At 50.6% G+C, this 18,785-nt stretch overlaps 3 protein-coding genes across 5 annotated transcripts in view; 2 read left to right on the forward strand and 1 right to left on the reverse strand.

Annotated features, from left to right (window-relative positions):
* Positions 1 to 1,897, forward strand: part of LOC126568941 (tetratricopeptide repeat protein 28) — an 80,021-nt gene extending 78,124 nt beyond the window's left edge. For both annotated transcript variants that reach the window (XM_050225649.1, XM_050225648.1), the window contains exon 5: positions 1 to 1,897. This exon is cut by the window's left edge and continues 2,991 nt beyond it. In XM_050225649.1, coding sequence (XP_050081606.1) covers positions 1 to 1,661 — 1,661 coding nt within the window. In that variant the 3' untranslated portion in view covers positions 1,662 to 1,897.
* Positions 1,898 to 2,727: 830 nt separating this feature from the next.
* Positions 2,728 to 17,184, reverse strand: LOC126568942 (mucin-19-like). Of its 2 annotated transcripts, none has more exons than XM_050225651.1 (6): positions 14,820 to 17,184; positions 13,845 to 13,943; positions 13,030 to 13,770; positions 12,208 to 12,855; positions 7,439 to 12,119; positions 2,728 to 7,366 (listed from the first exon to the last, which is right to left on the reverse strand). In XM_050225651.1, exons 1-6 carry the CDS (start codon positions 15,393 to 15,395, stop codon positions 7,308 to 7,310), a joined length of 6,804 nt encoding a protein of 2,267 aa, XP_050081608.1. In that variant the 5' UTR covers positions 15,396 to 17,184; the 3' UTR covers positions 2,728 to 7,307. The 2 variants fall into 2 exon arrangements, with proteins under 2 accessions (XP_050081608.1, XP_050081607.1); XM_050225650.1 differs by having other exon boundaries at positions 12,208 to 12,876.
* Positions 17,185 to 17,734: 550 nt separating this feature from the next.
* On the forward strand, positions 17,735 to 18,419 carry LOC126572784 (uncharacterized). The gene is made up of 2 exons (XM_050232417.1): positions 17,735 to 18,240; positions 18,308 to 18,419. Exons 1-2 carry the CDS (start codon positions 17,735 to 17,737, stop codon positions 18,417 to 18,419), a joined length of 618 nt encoding a protein of 205 aa, XP_050088374.1.
* Positions 18,420 to 18,785: the final 366 nt, after the last annotated feature.

The following is an 18,785-nucleotide window of genomic DNA, read 5'->3' on the forward strand; positions in this document are numbered from 1 at the left end:
CTTCGCTCGCCCACAGTCTGCAGAGTATGCGATCGCGCAACAAGCTGGGCCGGCCACTCGGTACCGGTGGTGTACCACATCATCAACAGCAGCAGCAGCAGCAACAGGCATCGCACGGTCACGGTCAACTGCATCACGGCCGTACGACGACCAGCGGTACCGGTAAACTGTCAGCCTCGACGCTATCGTCCTTCGATCATCATCAGTTCGGTTTCCTCGATCGGTTGAGCTGCCGCACCGAGATCCCTACGGCGGCGACGCTCGGTAACCATCTCGGTGTCGCACCGGGTGCGCACCGTAAGCTGATCAACGCCACGGCCCTCTCGACACTGCCCGATGACGAGCGAACGCTCAACCTGAACGCCAGCAAGCTCTACTTCTCGCCAACCGATGCCGAAATCATTCCGCTGTCGGATGCAACGGCCGAGCTGGGGCTTGGTGCCGGTACTGGTAAGTCCGGTCCGCTCCATCATCAACCGCTCCTCACGTCCGTCATGTCGGTAAGCGGTGCTGGCGGTGGTGCTGCAGGAGTCACTTCCGGTGGAAAGGATGGCAGTGGCAATGGTGCCGGTGGTGCTGGTTCCGCGACATCCACGAATGCAACCGCCAGCAACCAAAAGACGATCCAGGACTCGATATTGAGGCATATGAGCCGCGAAATGACACCGACCATCTCGGAGGTGTACCACGAGCGGAACATCGGGCTCGGACTCGCTCCATCCCTGTCGAAGCTGCTGCTCAGCAAGAACTACGATGAGGCGGCCGATCTTAAAGGACCGGCCAATGGTTCGAGCATTGGAAATGGTGGCAATGGTAGTGCTGCTGGTGGAGGTTCTTCTTCGTCAGCTTCGGCCGCTGCTTCAGCAGCAGCGGCAGCGGCGGCGGCTGCAGCTTCGCTTCTCAACAAACCAAGTGCCGCCCTTACGGTGGGCAATCTGGCCGAGGCGATGAACGAGATCGAGATGAATGCGACCACATCGAGCAAGCTGGACGTCGAGGGTGCCTGCGGTATCTGTAGCTCACCGTCCGATCTGCTGTGCGGTTGCAGCGCAACGTCTACGGTGGCGGCGGTTGCTGCGATGACGGCCGCACTCGGGGCCAGTACGATCGCGGGCAAAAAGTCCAGCTCGAACAAACCCTGGCTGAGCAACGTGTCGCCCAACATCGTGAAGGCGAGCGATCTGACGACGGCCGACATACTGGAGCAGCAGAAGCAGCTGAAATCCTCGTCCGTTGCCAGTGGCCTGACCAGCAATCTGTCCTCATCCACCGAGAACTCGCTGTCGACCGTGGTGAAGCGCAGTGGTTCCCCGTTTTCCGATCTTTCACGGCGTGACGAAGGCGATGGGCGCAGTGTGGCCGATTCGCAGTGTTCGGGCAGCTTCCGGACCGACATTACCGGCTCGACGGTAACGACTTCCAAGAGCTCCGGTCAGCAGCACCAGCAGCAACAGCAACAGCAACAGCAACAGCAACAGCAGCAGCAGCAACAGCAACAACAACAACAACAACAACAGCAGCAGCAGCACCAGCAAGGATCCATCGGTATAAGCAGTGAGCATCTGAATGGACAATCGCAGCAACCACAGCAGTCATCAACGCTGCCCGTTACGGTGTCCAGCGTTACCCAGCAACGCTCCAAGTACATTATCGATACGTAAAGCACGGTCACTGATAGCGCGCGTGTAAAGAGACGTAGTGTACAGGATTTAGGATTTTACACTTAGGAATAGAATTTGTGTAGGAGCGCACTCGCGCACTACAGTTGTACAGATTTGTTACTAGACGGTAACTGTAGTCCATGGAACTGATTAGCCATTTAGGTAGAACCGTACGCTCCGTAGGAAGGGGTTTTAGTAGATGTTGCCGTCCCTAGAAGAATGAACGGTTGAATAAAAAGCGAAGTTAAGCAGCGTGCAACATGATATTTATGTTGCGCCTGTTACCGTACCATGTATACACATACCGAGAGCCCTACAATCAGTCGATGTTCTTTCAAATTTGATGACAAATCGAGACAATCGAGCTCGCAGGTAAGCGGCTCCAGCAGCTACTGAATTACGCAGAGGTTGCTATGTGATCCTCATCGGTGCGGCGTCCGTTTTCTTTCGAATTCTAATCGAACAAGCCGAGAGTGATTCTTTTTCATTCGTTTTATTCTATTTTTGCGTTCTTGCAGTTTTTCTTTTCTCTTTACTTCTTCAATAATTTACAAACATAAATAAAAAAAAAACATTTTCCTCGACTGCGTGAACATCCCATGCCGTGTTCCCTGTCTCTTCGTCTTCGTGGTTTGCCTATCGCGGAGCTATCCTTCTCTACCGTACCGCTTACTAGTGCGAAGCTGTACTTTCCACGTGTGGATTGCTATTCTTGGGTCGTTGGGACCATGGGTTACCATTTGTTGCGTTCCACTGTTCCCACACGATTTGCTACCATTCCCGCACACTGCCTGCTGTGCTCATTGCACTCTGGGGCCTGATCCGGCAAGGACCAACCGTTAGCAAAAAATATAAAACGACTGAATACGCTTTTTAAAACACAAATTCTTCAAAACCTGGCTATTTGGATGATATTGTAGTGGTATTTTTTGCTTTAAAACATTAAACAACCAAGGGTACCGTCCGGAGATGTCGCGATCGCGAAAAATAAACATAAGCCGCAACAAATTCCCAAAAGCTATGCTTTGTAAAAGCTAGAAGAAAAGAGTGCATAACCAGGCGGCTCAAGAAACAATTGGTTTATTGATAGAAGCGATTTTTTTTGGTTTTTCGTATTTTTCTGGTTTTTTTTTTTGCTGAAACTTATTATTCCATCAGAAGTGACTCAAACACAGAAGTGACACTATGTCTGCGTGTGGATCGCATTTGTTGTTCTGCGGTCGCATGCCCTACGTCCAGGTAACGCCATTGTTCACAAGATACCCAACGAATAGCACCAACAACCTTGACCACTAGTAGTCATACGTTGTACTGTCTGCCAGGGTGCATAATATGCCTTAGTCGAAGTAAGAATGCGAGCCCAGATAAGAATGGCAAATGAAACTTCTATGGGCAATACCAGACTACGACAGACGTTCTAGTTCTTCTTCGCTGTGTGTTTGTTCTGCTTGTGTAACCCTATTCGGTTTAGCAACTTGCAATCGTGCGTTCCAGTCGTTCAAGAGCATGGTTATTACCTTTTTGTTTCATTTTTTTGCTGTTATTTCTCTTCCCCTGTACCACTTTCTTCTTTCTGTTCCCGTTCCTTTTTCTTGCAATCTCGCTTATCTTGCTTTAGCGATTTGTTCGGCGCCTTTTAAGTGCCCTTTCTGTGATTTGCACCTGTATGCTTCGCCATGTCAGCCTTTCTCTTTCGCGCTCTCGATTTTTTGGGAGTGAGTCTTCGCTTATTACCTCTCCTTGTTAACGGCCTGCAGGGCACTCCTTTGCTGTCTCACATCAACTAACGTTTGTTTTCGGGACTTTTGCAACAACGCGTCGTGTGTTATGATGATGGGGAACCTAGTTTTTTTTTCTTTTTACTCTCTTTTGTGTTTCGTAATTCAGTACACTGTTCGTGGCCATCTTTGCTTTATTCGCATTTTTCCGAAACTATCTAATGCAACGCGCGCTTTTGTTAAGATTTGTTTGTAGTGAGTGTGTTTATATGTACTCCATTTTTATTGGTTGCTTAGTTTAAAGCGCAGCACTCTACACGCGAAAACCCATCCGTGTATGAATCGTGTATGAACATGCGTATGTGTGTGGGAGTATGTGTGTGTATTTATGTATGCACGTATGATATCCTAAACAGTCACTGGAATTAGTTTTATCCATTTTTAATATTTTCGGTTTTTTTTGTTACAATTTTGTAACCGTTTGATGAGCATGATTGGTTCCTTTCTCCTTATTTTTCTCTTTACTTGTCTCTTATTTCGCTCTCTCTATTTCGTTCTTTTTCTCCCTCTTCCTTTTTCTTTTTCATTCACGCCCTAACTCATTCCTAGTGTTTTTGTGGCCAGAACAAACTGGTACTGGTTTTAGTTTTTTTTTACATTTTTACCTCGACTGTTTGCTTTCATTAGTTCCGCTTTTTCCTATGTTTTCTAATGACTAATCATTAATTTAAGCTTTCATCGCATTCAGATTCCTTATCACCCAGCTATACTTTCTCCACAGTGGCCACAGAGCTGCATTTTTGCTTTATTTTTTTCTCATCCGAACAGGTTGGCAGTTCTCACTAGGAGAGGCGGTAGAAGGTTGTTGTTTTCAGCTTATTTACGCTTAGTATCCATCAATCGGTTCTTTTCCCTCTCGCTCATTTCTTGCATATACTTTAAGTCTGTTTTTTGCTGTGATTTCCGTTTTTTGGCTCACTTCCACGCGTAAAGAGCGGAACTCACTAAATATTAAGTTTCATGTCTATTTTCCTCTTTTACAGCACATTTTTCTTCTCTTTTGTCTCATTTCCCGTGTTTCAGTAACTTCCACAACGCAGAGGTGGCCACGCGCTGCTTTACATGTGTTACCGTCTGCGCTACTGACATGAAACGTAGTAAATAATAGCTCTTAAATACAGTTAATAGATGATTATACTGTCCTCTTACAAGCTGCTGCAGTCCATGGATTGTTTTTTTTATTATTATTTCATTTTTCCTTGTTGATTTTTGCCACCGGAAGCAGAGAATGTGTCGCCTAGCTTTTGGTTTTTCCTACTGATGCAAGGCTTACATACATTCACTCAACTCAGGTTGCTATCGACCTGTCTGCACTCACATTTATTACAGCTATATAACTATAACCATCGTCCTATTCATGCTTCGATGGCTCTCTGCTGTCGTTATTTTACTCTGACTCGGGCATACTTAACGGGTTCATACTTTTACACGTTACGAGCAATCGTCATTCTTTCGTAAATGCCATTCACTCATTCCCCGTAGTTGTCGTCAGACGCATAACATACGAACGACATAGTACGAACACAAATTATGTATCTTAAACTACTTAACATTAGATTGCCCCTTTGCTTCTTTTCCGGGTCCTGTGTTCGACAACGAAGGATGCGTGGAGGCAATCGTAGAGCCGCGATGAAGTTGGCGACAATGGTGATCATAACTAAACGAACTCAGAGCATGGAAAACGACTTCCATCAAATCCTACATCCAACAACTGAGCAAGCGGGAACTGACGAAAGAAACTGCTCAAAAGTATATTATATGACGATCCTGTGATCCTTTGGTGGTGGTACCTTTCCACCTAGTTTTTTATCGTTTTTAGTTTCTGATCTCGCTTAATCTGTTTGGTTTCTTTACTCCCAACTACAGTTAAATATAAAGTTATGTATATATACGTATAAATTTATATATAGTCAAATATATATAAATTTATAAATATATATATAGATTTATATATTTATATGTATAGATATCATTCTTCTGTTCTTGCATCTTTACCAGTTTCCATTAGATACTAAAATCACATTGGTTGTTACATTACCATTTTTTTTATTCCTTTTCATTTTTGTTTGTAATAATTTATGCACGCTATATTACATTTCTCGCAAACACACGCACAGACATACACTCATACATGCCAATGTACACTCTTAGCAGACTTTCTTGCGGTGACGATCTCACTCTCGTCTCAATCGATACGTATCGCACATTATCGTATTTCCAACCTTGCGCGTCTGCTATTGCAACACGATTGCTATCTCAAACAGTCTCGAATCCTTTCATACGCATTCACCCGTTTACACTTACTCAATCATCAACCATTCCATACACTAAGTGATTTACTGCGCAAGCAGATGGTGCAACCGTTCTTCCTCCTGTTTGATCATAACTGTTCCGGTGCGGTGTGTGACTGATCACATAGGTGCTACCAATATTGATAACTCTGCAGGGTACAATGCACTGCAACACCTGATTGCTGCTTGTTTCTTTGTTCCTACAATCGCTATACTTGGCGCGTGTTCAGGCATTTCCATTTATACCATTATGCCCGTGCTAATCAGTTTCAACTTCGCTGTCCCTATTCCGAGTACTACACAACAGTGTCCTGAATGAGCATGGTGGTGGTGGTACGACATAGCGAGAGAAGAAGAAAAAAGAACTCGCCGTCTGAGACGCCGCACATCGGCAGAGTCGTCCGGTTCTTGATGTTATGTTTGCTTGGTAAATTGTTGAAACAAAACAAAGAGAATGCGAAGAGACACGCATCAAACAATATGCGATGAGCGAAAAAAAAACACAAACAAATTATCACGCGATGGTATAAAATGTCGTACTTTCGTAAGTAGGTGAAACGATCTCTGCTGGCCGAACGATTAAAGGAAACAAAGGTAACTCACGTCCACATGCCTTTTCCAGGGCAGGAAGCAACGCTTTCGCCAACTAGATGACAATGATTGGCAGTTAAAAAAATATACCGTGAAGCAAACAGAGAGCCACATACGACTGCCCACAAAACACTCTGAACTATCCTTAAGTGCACCACCGATGAGCAGCAGTGCAGGCGGGACTGCGAAGGTGAAACGTAACTAAGAAACTAGGACCAGCATTGTTTCTGTGTTTTAACGCTTGAATAATCCTTGCTAACCTGAACGAACGAATGACACCCCTTGGCACGTTCCACCGCGCGTTACTTCACTGACTGCTGGCTGACTGTTTTATTTGCTTGTCAGCGCGCCATCATATGCTTTGCATTTCTCTCATTACCCCTTTCGTTTTATCCTTGATTTCTTTCACTGTCCGAAAACACGTTCGCGCGAATTCACACTCGATATTCTAAACTACTGATCTAGATATTTTACTCCTCTTCGCTTCTATTAAATTATGCTCTGAGCGATATAACACTAGCCACTAATCTGCATGAAATAATGCGGTCGCATTATCGCGCAACACATGTACGCGCGCGTTTACTAACGCTGACTAACGCTCGCGGTGTACAGTAAACCGAAATTGCTTAACTTAAAGAAGCTCTTCCTCACTTGGTTGCCAACTGCCTTTATGCTCAGTGCGCCGCTAACGTTGAGTATCGAAATGCATCCAGATATAGACAGCACCTCCCGCTATCGCATCGAGCGTGTGATGTGCTCCCCGTTCCTCAGCTGTCCCCCCACCAAACGGCGTTAATTCGTTTCACGATACCAGCCGATCCGAGCGTATCGGGGGAACTACAAGCAAAGCGGGGAACCGTCCGGTGCTTATTACATATCCAGTGCCATCATATACTACAGGAGCAGTGCTCAGCGCAGCCATCGACGTTGCTACTCTCTACTACAAAGAGACTGCTGGTTCAGACATTGCACAGCATTAACATCTTTTACTGGCCTTCGTAGTATTTGGCGGTACCATTGCTACCACAGATAGCATCTTCCCAGGCTGCAAAACAGATGGAAAAGAAACATTTAAGCTTAACATCGGCTGAGCTGTAAGTTGTTAGACGGCCCTTACCTGTTCCAACAAAGAATACAATTTTATCGTGATTATAGTCGATACTGTGTACCTGTTCCGGTTCGACGAAGCGTAGATTGAGTTCCTTCTTCTTGTCCAGACGTACCGGTATCGGGGTAGCCGATGGACCGGAAGGAGCGGCGGCGACAGTGGTTCCAGCTTTCGGTTCCTGTACAAGAGCAGCATTGTTCGAGTTGATCGTCTGCGCGGATGCTTCAACTGTCGTCACCAACTGTGCTGTTGGTGATACTGGCGTGATTGTATGTGTAACGGGGCTACTGGCCGCATCGACTGCCACTTGCTGCAGTTGCAATTGCTGTTGCTGTTGCTGTTGCTGTTGCAGTTGCAGTTGCTGCTGCTGCTGCTGTGAAGCATGGTACGTCTGAGTGACGCTATTTGTTGCAACGTTATTGTTATGATTGTGCAGGCCACCTCCGACAGTGACGGCCTGAGGTCGGTTCATCGCCGTTTGCTGGTGATGATGTGGAAGTGATGATGGCGGCACCGTGGCTACGTGTACATTGTTGTTGGCAACATCGGCGATGGAAGCAGCGGGGCCAGTAGGAACCACAGGCACGACGACGGCCTGCGGTGGGAGCAGCACCGCGGTTGCCATCGGTGGCAACGCTGGTGGAGGAACCGTTATGAGATGAGCGGCCGAAGGGACGGCAACAAGAGTAGGAGCGGGAGGTGCTCCCGGCAAAAGTCCTTCCTTCACCATCTGCACTGTTGCTGCTGGCGGCGGAGGTACAGCATTCACGACGGTAGCTGTAGTGCTCGCGCTACCGGAAGGAACTGCTGCAACTACTGGAATCGGCTGAACGCCTGAGGCTGCGGCGGCGGCCGCAGCGGCAGCAGCCGCCGCTGCCGTAGCTGCGATGACGGCGGGCGGTGGAAGCGCATACTGGTTGTGGCGCGGTAGTGCCGGAAGCGATGGTGGTGGCTGTGTGTATATTGGATGCACTAGAACGGCCGGTGGTGGATGAGGGAACAGGTTGGTAGCAGTCGCTGGGTCGGTGAGCAGAGGAGGCATTACGGCCGTCGACGTGACCACCGTCGTCGTGGCCCCCGTTGTCTCAATTGCTGCAGTGTCCGGCGATGGTATGACATTTCCGTGCGCACCAAGGTAGTGTTGTGGTGGTGTAGCAACGAGTGGTGGAAGCGATGGCAGCTTCTGGTAACTGGAGGCGTTCGAGGACGAGGACGACGAAGAAGAGACCGATGACGAAGAGGAGGGTGAGGATGATTGTTGGTGAGGCGGTTTGCCGAACGAGTTGCAGCTTGCACTGTTGCTACTGCTGCTATTCCGCGTTTCATTCAGTGCAGCCGATGATGATGGCGATAATGAGGCTTCCCGGTCGGAAGCGTAGATATTGCATGATGATGATACTGCTGCCGCAGACGACACTCTGGTATTCGGTATTTGGCCCTTAGATTTCTGCAAAGACGAGGGAGCCGCTGAACTATCCGCTGTTGAGCCATCCGGTGTGGAACCTTCTAGCAGCTTACGGCAGTCTTCTTCGCTAAAGTCTCCAAACAGCAGTTCATAATCGTTGCTGAACCCAAACGTGAACTCATTCGACTTTTGTTCAACGCCATCATTCATCATGATCACAGCTGGACGATTCGGTTGCAGGTGATTAGAGGAACTGTTGCTAGCCGTAGAATTGCTGGAGCGAACCGAGGCACTTTTACCACTACCGGCGGCGGCACTACCAGCTGCTCCCGCAATATTCGATTGTTTATCCTTCTTGTTGCGTTTACCACCTCCTTGCAGCGCATTTTGCTGTTGCTGCGTGATGGCTGGCTTTTCGGACGAGCATACTTGCCCCACGGTCTGTTGTTGCTGCTGGTGTGGGGCTTGCATAAACTGAATTGAAGAGAGCCCAACAGGTTCACCATCGTTCATGGCGCGTCGTGTATCGAATGGAAGGCTCGTGGGAGACTGTATTTCACTATCGTTCGGCATGCTGTTGCTACCTCCAACGGCCGATTCGGACGTCCTAGCCATCTGAACAGTAGCGATGGCACCTGCGAAAGCGACTGCAGTATCCGTGCCCTCTGCCGTTGGCACTGTCGTCACAGTTTGCTCCTTTTTCGCTTTACCTTTCTTCGACGCAACGGTATTCACTGGCTGCGTTTGGGACGCCGAATTCGCTGTTATCGTCGCGGACGTAGAATTTGTAACACTGGCTGCTATTGGTGTTGTTGCTGGTGCTGGTGCTACTGCTGTTGGGGGTGGTGGTGCTGCTGCAGCCACCTGCCCGAAACTGAGCCCAGCAATGGGCACAGAAGGAACGGTACTGGTACTTTTCGCACTCGTCACCTTATTACACGACAATCCGGATGGTGTCGTCGTCTGACCGTAACCTTTAATTGTTCGCTCCAGGGCCGGATAGTGTTCATTCGAGTAGTACAGTTCATTGTTATCGACGCTTTTCGACTTGTGAAGGGATCCTTTCGCCGCCCCTCCACCAATACCACCTTCTGCAGCGCCATTGTTTGCTGCAACTGGACCATTGTGCATCTCGTTGGTCGAGATCGTCGATGCTACTGTATTCGTTATGGATCCTGCCGCAGAACCTGTTGTCTTACCACTAGCACTGGCCGATTGCTCTTCACCGGTACCATTGGTATTGATCACCGCCGTGAGCAAACTTTGAGAGTAGGTTGCACGCGGGGCGACGATCTGAGCTTGGTATGGGGCAGCAGTTGTGCCCGAGTTGCTAGCGCTGGATGAAACGGCGGTTGGCAATGCAAGCAGTGGCTGCGAAGACAGCAGCGGTGGTTGTTGTTGTTGATTTGACAGATAGTGTGATGGTGGTGGCGCGTGATACTGATGGGATTCGACTAGTTGTGGGAACGCTTCGGACGAATTGAGATCTTGCAACACGTTGCTGCTACCAGCACCACCTCCGTCTTTCGATTGGCCGCTACCTTCAGCGACGGTTGGCCATCCACTACCAGCAGTACCAGCAGAGGCAGTTGTACCACCACCACCACCACCGCTACCAATGTCCATTCCACTCTTTTCATAGGTCGTCATGTTCGGTATACGGGCAATTTCAGCGTACGACTGTGGTGTCGCTGTGGCTGACGCCGATGCGCCACCTTGCTGTTGCTGCCTTTGTTGATGACTAGTGTTGTTCGGCAGCTGCTGCTTCTTAGACGATTTTTGCTGCTGCTGCTGCTGTGATTGCTGCTGCTGCTGCTGCTGGCGATGATGCTTTCGGGAGGAGTTGGCTTCGATAGGCAACGAGTAAACGGAATCCGCATCGCTCGAGTCGGACTTTTCCGAAGGAGGCACAGAAGAGGTCGATTTTCGCCGTGATACATCATTGCTCATGTACACCTCTCGGTCGGTAATAAAATGATTGCTGGCATGATATCTACCACCAGCACCACCACCGGTAGAAGCGTTGCTTGCTGAGAAAGCCGTACCGCTGTTACCGCGTCCGTATCCACTGGTACCGCCGGAACTGCTATGCGAGTGTTGCCGTCGATTGGCAGCTCCGCCGATAAAATTGCCGCCCGAAGCCATATCGTCGTGGCCAGCACCGGTACCAGCAGCGTTCGGGAGCTTTTTCTTTGCTTTCTTCTTTTTAGTCACGACGTGGAAATCTGATCCCTCGCCACCGTTGGAGCCACCGGTACCATGCGTACCTCCACCCAGCGATGATACGGATTCCGCAGACACGCAACGCAACGAGTCCCGCTTCCGCGTGGCCGAATGCTGCTGCTGAGCACTGGCCGCCTCCACGACACCGCCGCCGCTGGAAGGATTATGATGATCTTTGGCCTCTTTCTTATCTTTCTTGCCAACCTTTCCACCAGCACTGGTTGATGATGGTGCCGGGACGATCGATTGTGGGGGCTCTTCGGAAGCCGATTGCGGCTCTACAGTCTGGGTCCCGAAGAAGTTCAACTCCTCCGTACCCCACGAACGCCGTTCGGTACGCTGTTGTTGCTTGCTGTTCGAGCACCCTGCGTTGCTTTCCTTCGTGGTGGCAGTGCCTCCCGCAGACTGTTGTTCCTTTTGCTTCTTCTGTGACTTGCTACTACGCAAGGTGACCGCGGGATCCGTTTCCTGTGCACGAGCCTTTTCCACATGATTCTGTCGTGTGTTTTCTTCCTCGACCTTTTTGCGACTACAGCTACTCAACTCCTCCAGAGAGTTGCTCTTCTTCAGTTGCTTCGCACCGGCGGCCGTTCGATCGCGCTTCTTTTCGTTTTTGCGCTTCGGTTTATCAGCATCCACGCCACCGGGTGCACTGGCGGTTGTGCCGGACGATGTCGCTCCATTCGCCGAAGACGTCGTGCCACCGGATCCATTTCCGTTCTCACCGGCGGCAGCGGTCGCTCCGGAGACATCACCGCCACCGTTACTGATACTGGCTTGATGTTGTTGTGATTGTTTTGCTTTCCCATCGTTTTCGATGTACTTTACAAGCGCCTCAATGTCACTGCTCTGCCCCCGGTAGCCGATAATGTTCTCCGGAACCACGACTACAGTGTTGCGATCGGATTTCGGTTTGCGATACTTCTTCCCACCACTGCTGCCCGTGCCGGTGGAGTTTCCACCACCACCACCAATGCTGCCACCGCTTGTCGAAGAACCAATACCTCCACCACTCCCTCCACCGAACTGTGAAACGGAGTTTGCATTTTCGTCAAACTTTTGCTGAAATCACGAAACCAAAAAATCGTACGTTAACGGGGGGGCATGATACGAATTTAAGTTAGCATCTCATCTCACGAAGGATTCCTACCTGAATGGTTGGGTGCTGTAAGCTGCTACGAGTGGTCGAGATAAACTGATTGCTAGACGACAGCATCGTTTTCATCGCCGATTGATCGCCACTCTTGCTGCTATCGATCATGCACTTGACGGACGGATAGGAAGAGCCCAGCTGTACCGCTTCCAGCATCGGCAGCGAAACGGTTTTATCCACGTGATGCACGGACAAAGGCCGCGTTCCGCGACACGTTTGTCCGATGTCGAGACACGCTTCAGCCGTGTACTGTTGTGTTGGGTAGCTGAACGTCTTTTTCGTCGCCGAGAGACCAACCGAACTGTTGTTGTTGCTGCTGCTGCTGCTGCTACTACTGCAGGTGCCACTGCTACCACCAAGGCCTCCGACACCGCCAGTACCGCCGTTGTTGCTGCTGTACAGTTCTCCACCGCTTGTTGCTCCTGTCGTGCCGCTGCCACAGTAAGCCAGCGTTGCAGACGGACCAGCGGCAGACCCCGTTCCCGTCGCTGATGCGCCAGCGCTTGCCGTCATCGAGGAACCATTCGGTGAGGACGATGATCCGGTGGCGGCACTGTTACTGCTACTGTTGCCACACGCGGTTCCTCCTACTCCGCCTGCCAGCAGCTCGATGTCATCCGTCGCGCTGTTCTCGTAGTGATTGTTCTGGGACACAAACATACACAACTGCATATAATTACCAAAATGGGACAAACAACGGTCACAGCTCAGCCAAAAGAGTCACCAAAAGGGCTACTTTTAAAAACGAATCCTCAATACCCACTACATTTATAAAATAAAGCCTTCTGATTGTCTCTTTCTCTCACTGTCGTTACCTACCTGCTGTAGCGGATTGTGGCCGGTTCCGCTGACGGAGGCGGATGTTGAAGGTTCGTCCACACCCAGATCGTGCATATTGATGACCGTGTGTGCGGGTACCGTCCGGTGATCGCTTATCATACTGGTCGCTCCACCGCACAGCTCACCACCACCACTCCCGACACCGGACAGCAAATGAGATTCCTCGCCGGCAATGATAGCTCCACCGGAGGTGGACCAACTGCAGTCACTGCCCGATATCGCATTCAACGGTGCTGACTGCAGCAACGCACCATAATCATTGCTCTTCGAGGACGAGGAGGATTTGACCGACGTGGACTTCAACGGCCGGCGTACTTCGTTCAGGAACGGTTGCTCGCTGATCGTTTGGTTGACGTTACTGGGCAAGCTGCCGCCTTCGCGTTGCCGTGAGGACACCGATGAAATCTGTGCTCGCTTCGAGCGCGAACCGGAACCATGTGAGCTGCCCCCGCTGCCGCTACCACCAACTCCTCCCATACCAACACCCCCTGCGCTGGCACCTCCGTAGCCACCACCGCCGGATCGTCTCGAGGAGTAGCTGGACACCGCATAGTACTCACTGCTGCCGTAACCGTACTCCTGCTTGGTCGCTTCCGGTAGATCCTGCAGTGAGCCACCCCGCTTAGGACGACCGCCCGACGACCGTTTACTATGCACTGGGCGGCTCGTGAAGAAAAAGTTTTGTTCCTGATCTTCGCGCTCCGTTTTGCTCAACAGCTCCTGCAATAAAGACGCCAAATAAAACCTTCGTGTTGTTGGTCTTTTCATCTCGTCTCGCGCAATGTTACTCTTACGTTAAATGTAGCACTCATGTGTTCACGATCTTTTGGGCACTTGTATGTAATCGCTTCGTCCAGGAGTGCCACCAGTGCGTCGTCTGCTATGTCAGCAAGCTGGGGATAGAACAATGGAAAACACGTGTTCCATTAGTCAAAAATGCTAGCGCTGAATCGCTGTGGATCGTCAATGGAAGGGAAATGTTTCGTTCCAGTACACATCGCTCCGTAGCACATAAATCTTATCAAACGGCGCCACAGCAGCGCTGGAAAATATCGGAACAGAAAAATGAGAAAAAAAATACATTCGCTACTCCTCCGGCACAATCGTTGCCCTCCAGAGGAACACGTGTGCTTGCCCCGTAGCTTGTCCTCCAGGGAGTCTTTTGTTGCAGGAAATTCGCCAAAATAGTGGCGATTGGAGAGGATGATGCACTTGCAGCTCACCACCAGTCGTCAGTGCGGAGTGCGAACGACCACAGCAACACACAAACACCACCAAACGGCACAGTGCGAACGGGAACGGGCTGTAGCAAATTCAACGGGTGGTGGTTATGCTCTTGGAAAGCGCACCGATTTCGAGGAAATAGTAATAAAACGAAACAACGTACGGTCGGTGGAGGTGCATGACTTCTCGCCGCCGGGGGGGGGGGGGAGGGTTGGCAATCAGCCGCCCCGCCCGCACCCAATCGAGGCACATATCAGACCAGCTAGCTCGCTCGCTCGCTCGCGCCTACACACACACGCAACCATGCCCAATCTGACAGTTGGAGCACACCGAAATGTCAAAAAATAAATATGGCCGAATTTTGCCGTTTCATGGTAGAATTACGGTATTTCAAGGGTTGCTTTGGGTGTAGCATTCAACACAACGGATTGCGGATGGCGAGGATGAGTCAAGCAACTCGGCATCATAACGAAATGATGAGATGCCACGGAGAGAGAGAGAGGGAGGGGGGGGGAGAACGTTGTGTGCCGGCAAAGCGCACTTACCGGCTCCTTGCTGGTGCTGTTGTTGTTGTTGTTGCCGGTGTTGGCCGATGACGATTTTTTCCCGTTCTTACCACCGGCGGGTGCGGCCGTGGCCGTGGCTGTTGTGGAGGATTGCGATGACGATACCTTCACGGCAGAGGCCGCCGTAGTCGTGGTCGTAGTAGTCGCTGCTGCCGACATCGCCATCGTGCTGATTACGGACGGGACGACAACGGCAACCGTCGCGACGCTAACAACATTTGTCGTCGGCATTTTGCTGCTGCTGCTGCTGCTGGAGCTGGGGCTGTTCGCTAAGCTGGTTGTGCGGCTCGAGGTCGATACGATGGTGTCGACACTGGCGCTGACGGTGACAGCGCTCGTAACGTCGGCGGTGGATGTCGCGAGGGTATGGTTGCTGCTGCTGGTGGTAGCGGTATCACTGGATGCTGCGATGGTGGTGCTCGTCGTCGGCTCGATGTTGTCACGATCGTCGGAAATTGCTGCGTCGCCGCCTGCTGCTGCTGGTGCTGGTGCTCGCTGTTCATCGCAAACTTTATCGGGGGCCTTTGGCTGTCCGAGTTCTGGCGAGGGAGTCATCGTAGGCTACCGGCCGGATTCCACAATCTGCCTGTGTGGCGGCGGGGGCGCTTCCTTCGCCTCCGCTACGCTCTCCACGTGACACACAAACGCTACTACCAGCCCTCGGGGTGTTCGGCCACTCGATTCTGCGCTAGTGTATCGATTAAGGCGTTCCGTGGGGGGCGTGTGAAGCGACTTGGCAGTTCGTTCGCCCTTAAGGCCGGCCACCGACTCTCGTTGACTCGATTCCTTCCCTGGAGGAAGCTCAAAATTTCACCTTTTTAAGCAGCAGCCTGACCCTGGCTGGTGAACACAACAAGGAAAGATACTTTCTTAACCGCAAAATAAAAGGAACCAAGAACTGTGCTACTCGTCGCACATACACGCTCACACCTACAGAGGCACGCACACACTAGACACGACACTAGTAGAGCTAGAATTTCATCGGACGAACGAATAGTAAGGGGGGGATTGCGTCGCGGACGCACCAAAGCCAGGGATGACAACGAAACGGAGACACTACCCGATGTGACCAAATGTGGCACTCGATGCAAGGTGTGAATATGTCCACATTTGGCACAGAGGAGGCTCGCCCTGCACACGGAGGCCGCCCCCGGTTTGGCCGAACGGGGCGGGCGGCTGGTTCCGCTGGATTTTCGTGATGATTGTTGCAGTAGTGGTGCGCTACGAGAAATGGACGACAACGGTTCCCCGATCGTCGTCGAAGGAGGCGACGGCGATTCAGCGCTTCTGCTGCTGCTGCTGCTTCGACACTTTTCGTACTCTCGGCACACTTGCACACTGCCCTGCACCGCTCTCTCTCACGCTCTCTCTTTCTATCCTTCACGCACAGCCTATTTTTCTCTCGCTCACACACTATCTCTCTTTTTCTCTCCTTCGGCCTCTCGCTGGGTACTATTATCTTTGCGATATACCTGCTGCTGCTGCTGCTGCTCTGGCGGCTGACTAGGTGGCCCCTCGCGCCGGATGGTCACTCCACGGTGGCACAGAAGAAAACATGCAACGGCGGAAAGCTGCCGCTGGCCACCACTTTGTGCACACACACACACACACAACACACACATACACCGACAAACCGACCGCGCAAACTGCTACTGCTGCTGCCGCTGGGTTCTTTTCTTCCTTCTTTCTTGTGCTCTGGCTCCTCTCTGTGCGCTGGTCGTTCGCTGGCTGGCTGCTTCCTTTTTCTCACAACGGCGGACGCACACACACGCGGGCACACATACACGGCAAACGAATAAAGTGCTTCTTCTGCTTCTTGTGCTTCCCCTTTTCTGGACACACCGTGCTTGTCACATTTTGAACGGGTTCCACTTTTTATCCTTCTTCTCACTGCACCACACACCATCGGCCATCGGCCACCACCACCACCACACACACACACACGCACGCAGGCACGCACGCACACAAGACGGCCTGCCGCTACCACCAGAGACCCGTATTTGGATGGTTTTCACGAGAAAAGAAAAATTGGCCACGCACCGAGAGGCGTACTGTCCGGAGGGCGCTTGGTTCACAGATTGCTGTTCCTGCACGGAATCACTAGCACTTGGTGGGTCGGGGGCAAGAAAAGACCACCGCCGCCGTCGTCGAGCCTGCCATAGCCAGCGGAGAGTGTCTACAGGCGGAGCGCCGATTCTGCTGCTGCTACAAGTTCGTTCTGCCGTCTGCGGTCGCAAAACGGTGGCCAAACGCTAGCCGCTCCGGCCACTGAGGTCCCGTGCAAATTCCCCGTCACCGCGACTCGGGAGACCGTTGCCTCGCGAGCGAATTAATTCTGGACGAGTCTTGGTCGAGTGCAAAAGGCAATGGCGGAAAACTCACCACATTTTTTTTTAAATCTAACGACACCTCTCGCTCTCTCCTTCATGCAAGAGTGAGATGGAACGAGAAAAATCTGCTCGACAGTGTGACGATTCGAGCAGCTCGGTGGCCAAAAAATTTAGGGCTAAAAAAATCTGCTCGAATCATGTTGGAATAACATGATTCGAGCAGTTTCTGTTTACGCGCGGCGCGGGCCTCAAGAGTTCGCTTGCTACCTTGACGAACGACGAAACTCAACGAAAACATGTTTCTAATAAAAACTGAAAAAGTCGTTACGCAAAGTAGGTTACAATAGCTAGAACCAGATGAAATGAAGTATTTGTTAGTGGTACGCCATTTCGTCTGCCGGACTTAAACAGATTTTCAACTTGGGACGAACCTAATCTTTACGAGAAGAACCGCTACTCACCATGGCAACGGAAGCTGAGCAAGGTGTTAAACATCTAGTTTGCCTGGGCTTCGGAATCCGTTTGCCAGCGCGTTTCACCAGAGTACGTACTGCTTCCGGCAAGATGAGACGCTGTGACAACGTTTACAACGGTTTTAAGTGCCTCAAGTGTGGACTGTGGTTTTGCCGGAATTATCTCTTTGAACAGCACAACCGTCGTGTGCACAACCATCTGGGCGATTTCATTGTCCTGCCGGCCCTTTCCCCCGAAACGCTGCTGTACTTGAACGAAACCAAGGAAACACCGTTCGCGATCATGCACATTCCGACAAGCGAGAATCGGCTGCTGATGCGGTTAACCAACGTCGAAACTCACTGCACGGCTAGGATAGCGACAGAAGCGGACTTACTGCAACACCGCACGAAGCAGGATAATGAGGCGGTCGAGATGATAGGGATTGCCATCGTGCTCGATATCTATCCGAACCGGGACCGTACGGGGACAGTGAGCTATGGTATTGTGTCGAGAATTAATGCAAAGCTGCTCCAAACCAGATTCTTCTGCAAACCACCGCAGCACACGAAACAGAATACCAATCGCATCGGTTACAGTTCAGCGGCACATGTGAGGTAAACATCTTTGGCGTGAAATCGTACCACCGGGCGTTTCTCCATCCTCTTTTCGATGTATTTCTAGATCTCCCCATACATTGACCCACAACAATCATTCGCTGGATGGAGGCGGCGTATTTCAACATTCTCATAATCCCTTTTGCGATGAACTCGAGAGGCTGACCAGTTTACTGTGAGCTTCGATTTCACCAGACAAATGAGGAGAACTTGACGTTAGAAAACAACTTAAACAGCACGTGCCAAAAAAACGCAAATATGCGCTCCGTACAGCCATTGGTGGAGTTAGAGCAGCATCTTGTTACAACAAGCAATTTATAACTTAATAAAAAAGAGCAAAGCACGCGGGTTTTCGTTTTGCATCGATGGAGGCTTTCCAATGGCTTCTCAGTTTGCTGCTCAGGACCGCTCAGGACCAAAATCAGGACCGCTATTTCTAAAGTGCCTGCTTGGATGGGTGTTTACTCTTTGGTAAAAAATCATTTCAAACCATTTTATGATTGAACCCATTGAACATCAACTGAGACTTATGCTTAAATTTGTGG

The sequence above is a fragment of the Anopheles aquasalis genome, chromosome 2, assembly GCF_943734665.1.
Source record: "Anopheles aquasalis chromosome 2, idAnoAquaMG_Q_19, whole genome shotgun sequence".
Taxonomy (NCBI): Eukaryota; Metazoa; Arthropoda; class Insecta; order Diptera; family Culicidae; genus Anopheles; species Anopheles aquasalis.

Coding starts and splice junctions, on each gene's coding strand:
- LOC126572784 (XM_050232417.1), top strand. CDS start 17,735: ATGAGACGCTGTGACAACGTTTACAACGGTTTTAAGTGCCTCAAGTGT. Junction 18,241..18,307: donor AGTTCAGCGGCACATGTGAG/GTAAACATCTTT, acceptor ATGTATTTCTAG/ATCTCCCCATACATTGACCC.
- LOC126568942 (XM_050225650.1), bottom strand. CDS start 15,395: ATGACTCCCTCGCCAGAACTCGGACAGCCAAAGGCCCCCGATAAAGTT. Junction 13,944..14,819: donor ACAGCACCAGCAAGGAGCCG/GTAAGTGCGCTT, acceptor TTCTATCCCCAG/CTTGCTGACATAGCAGACGA. Junction 13,771..13,844: donor ACATGAGTGCTACATTTAAC/GTAAGAGTAACA, acceptor TCTTTATTGCAG/GAGCTGTTGAGCAAAACGGA.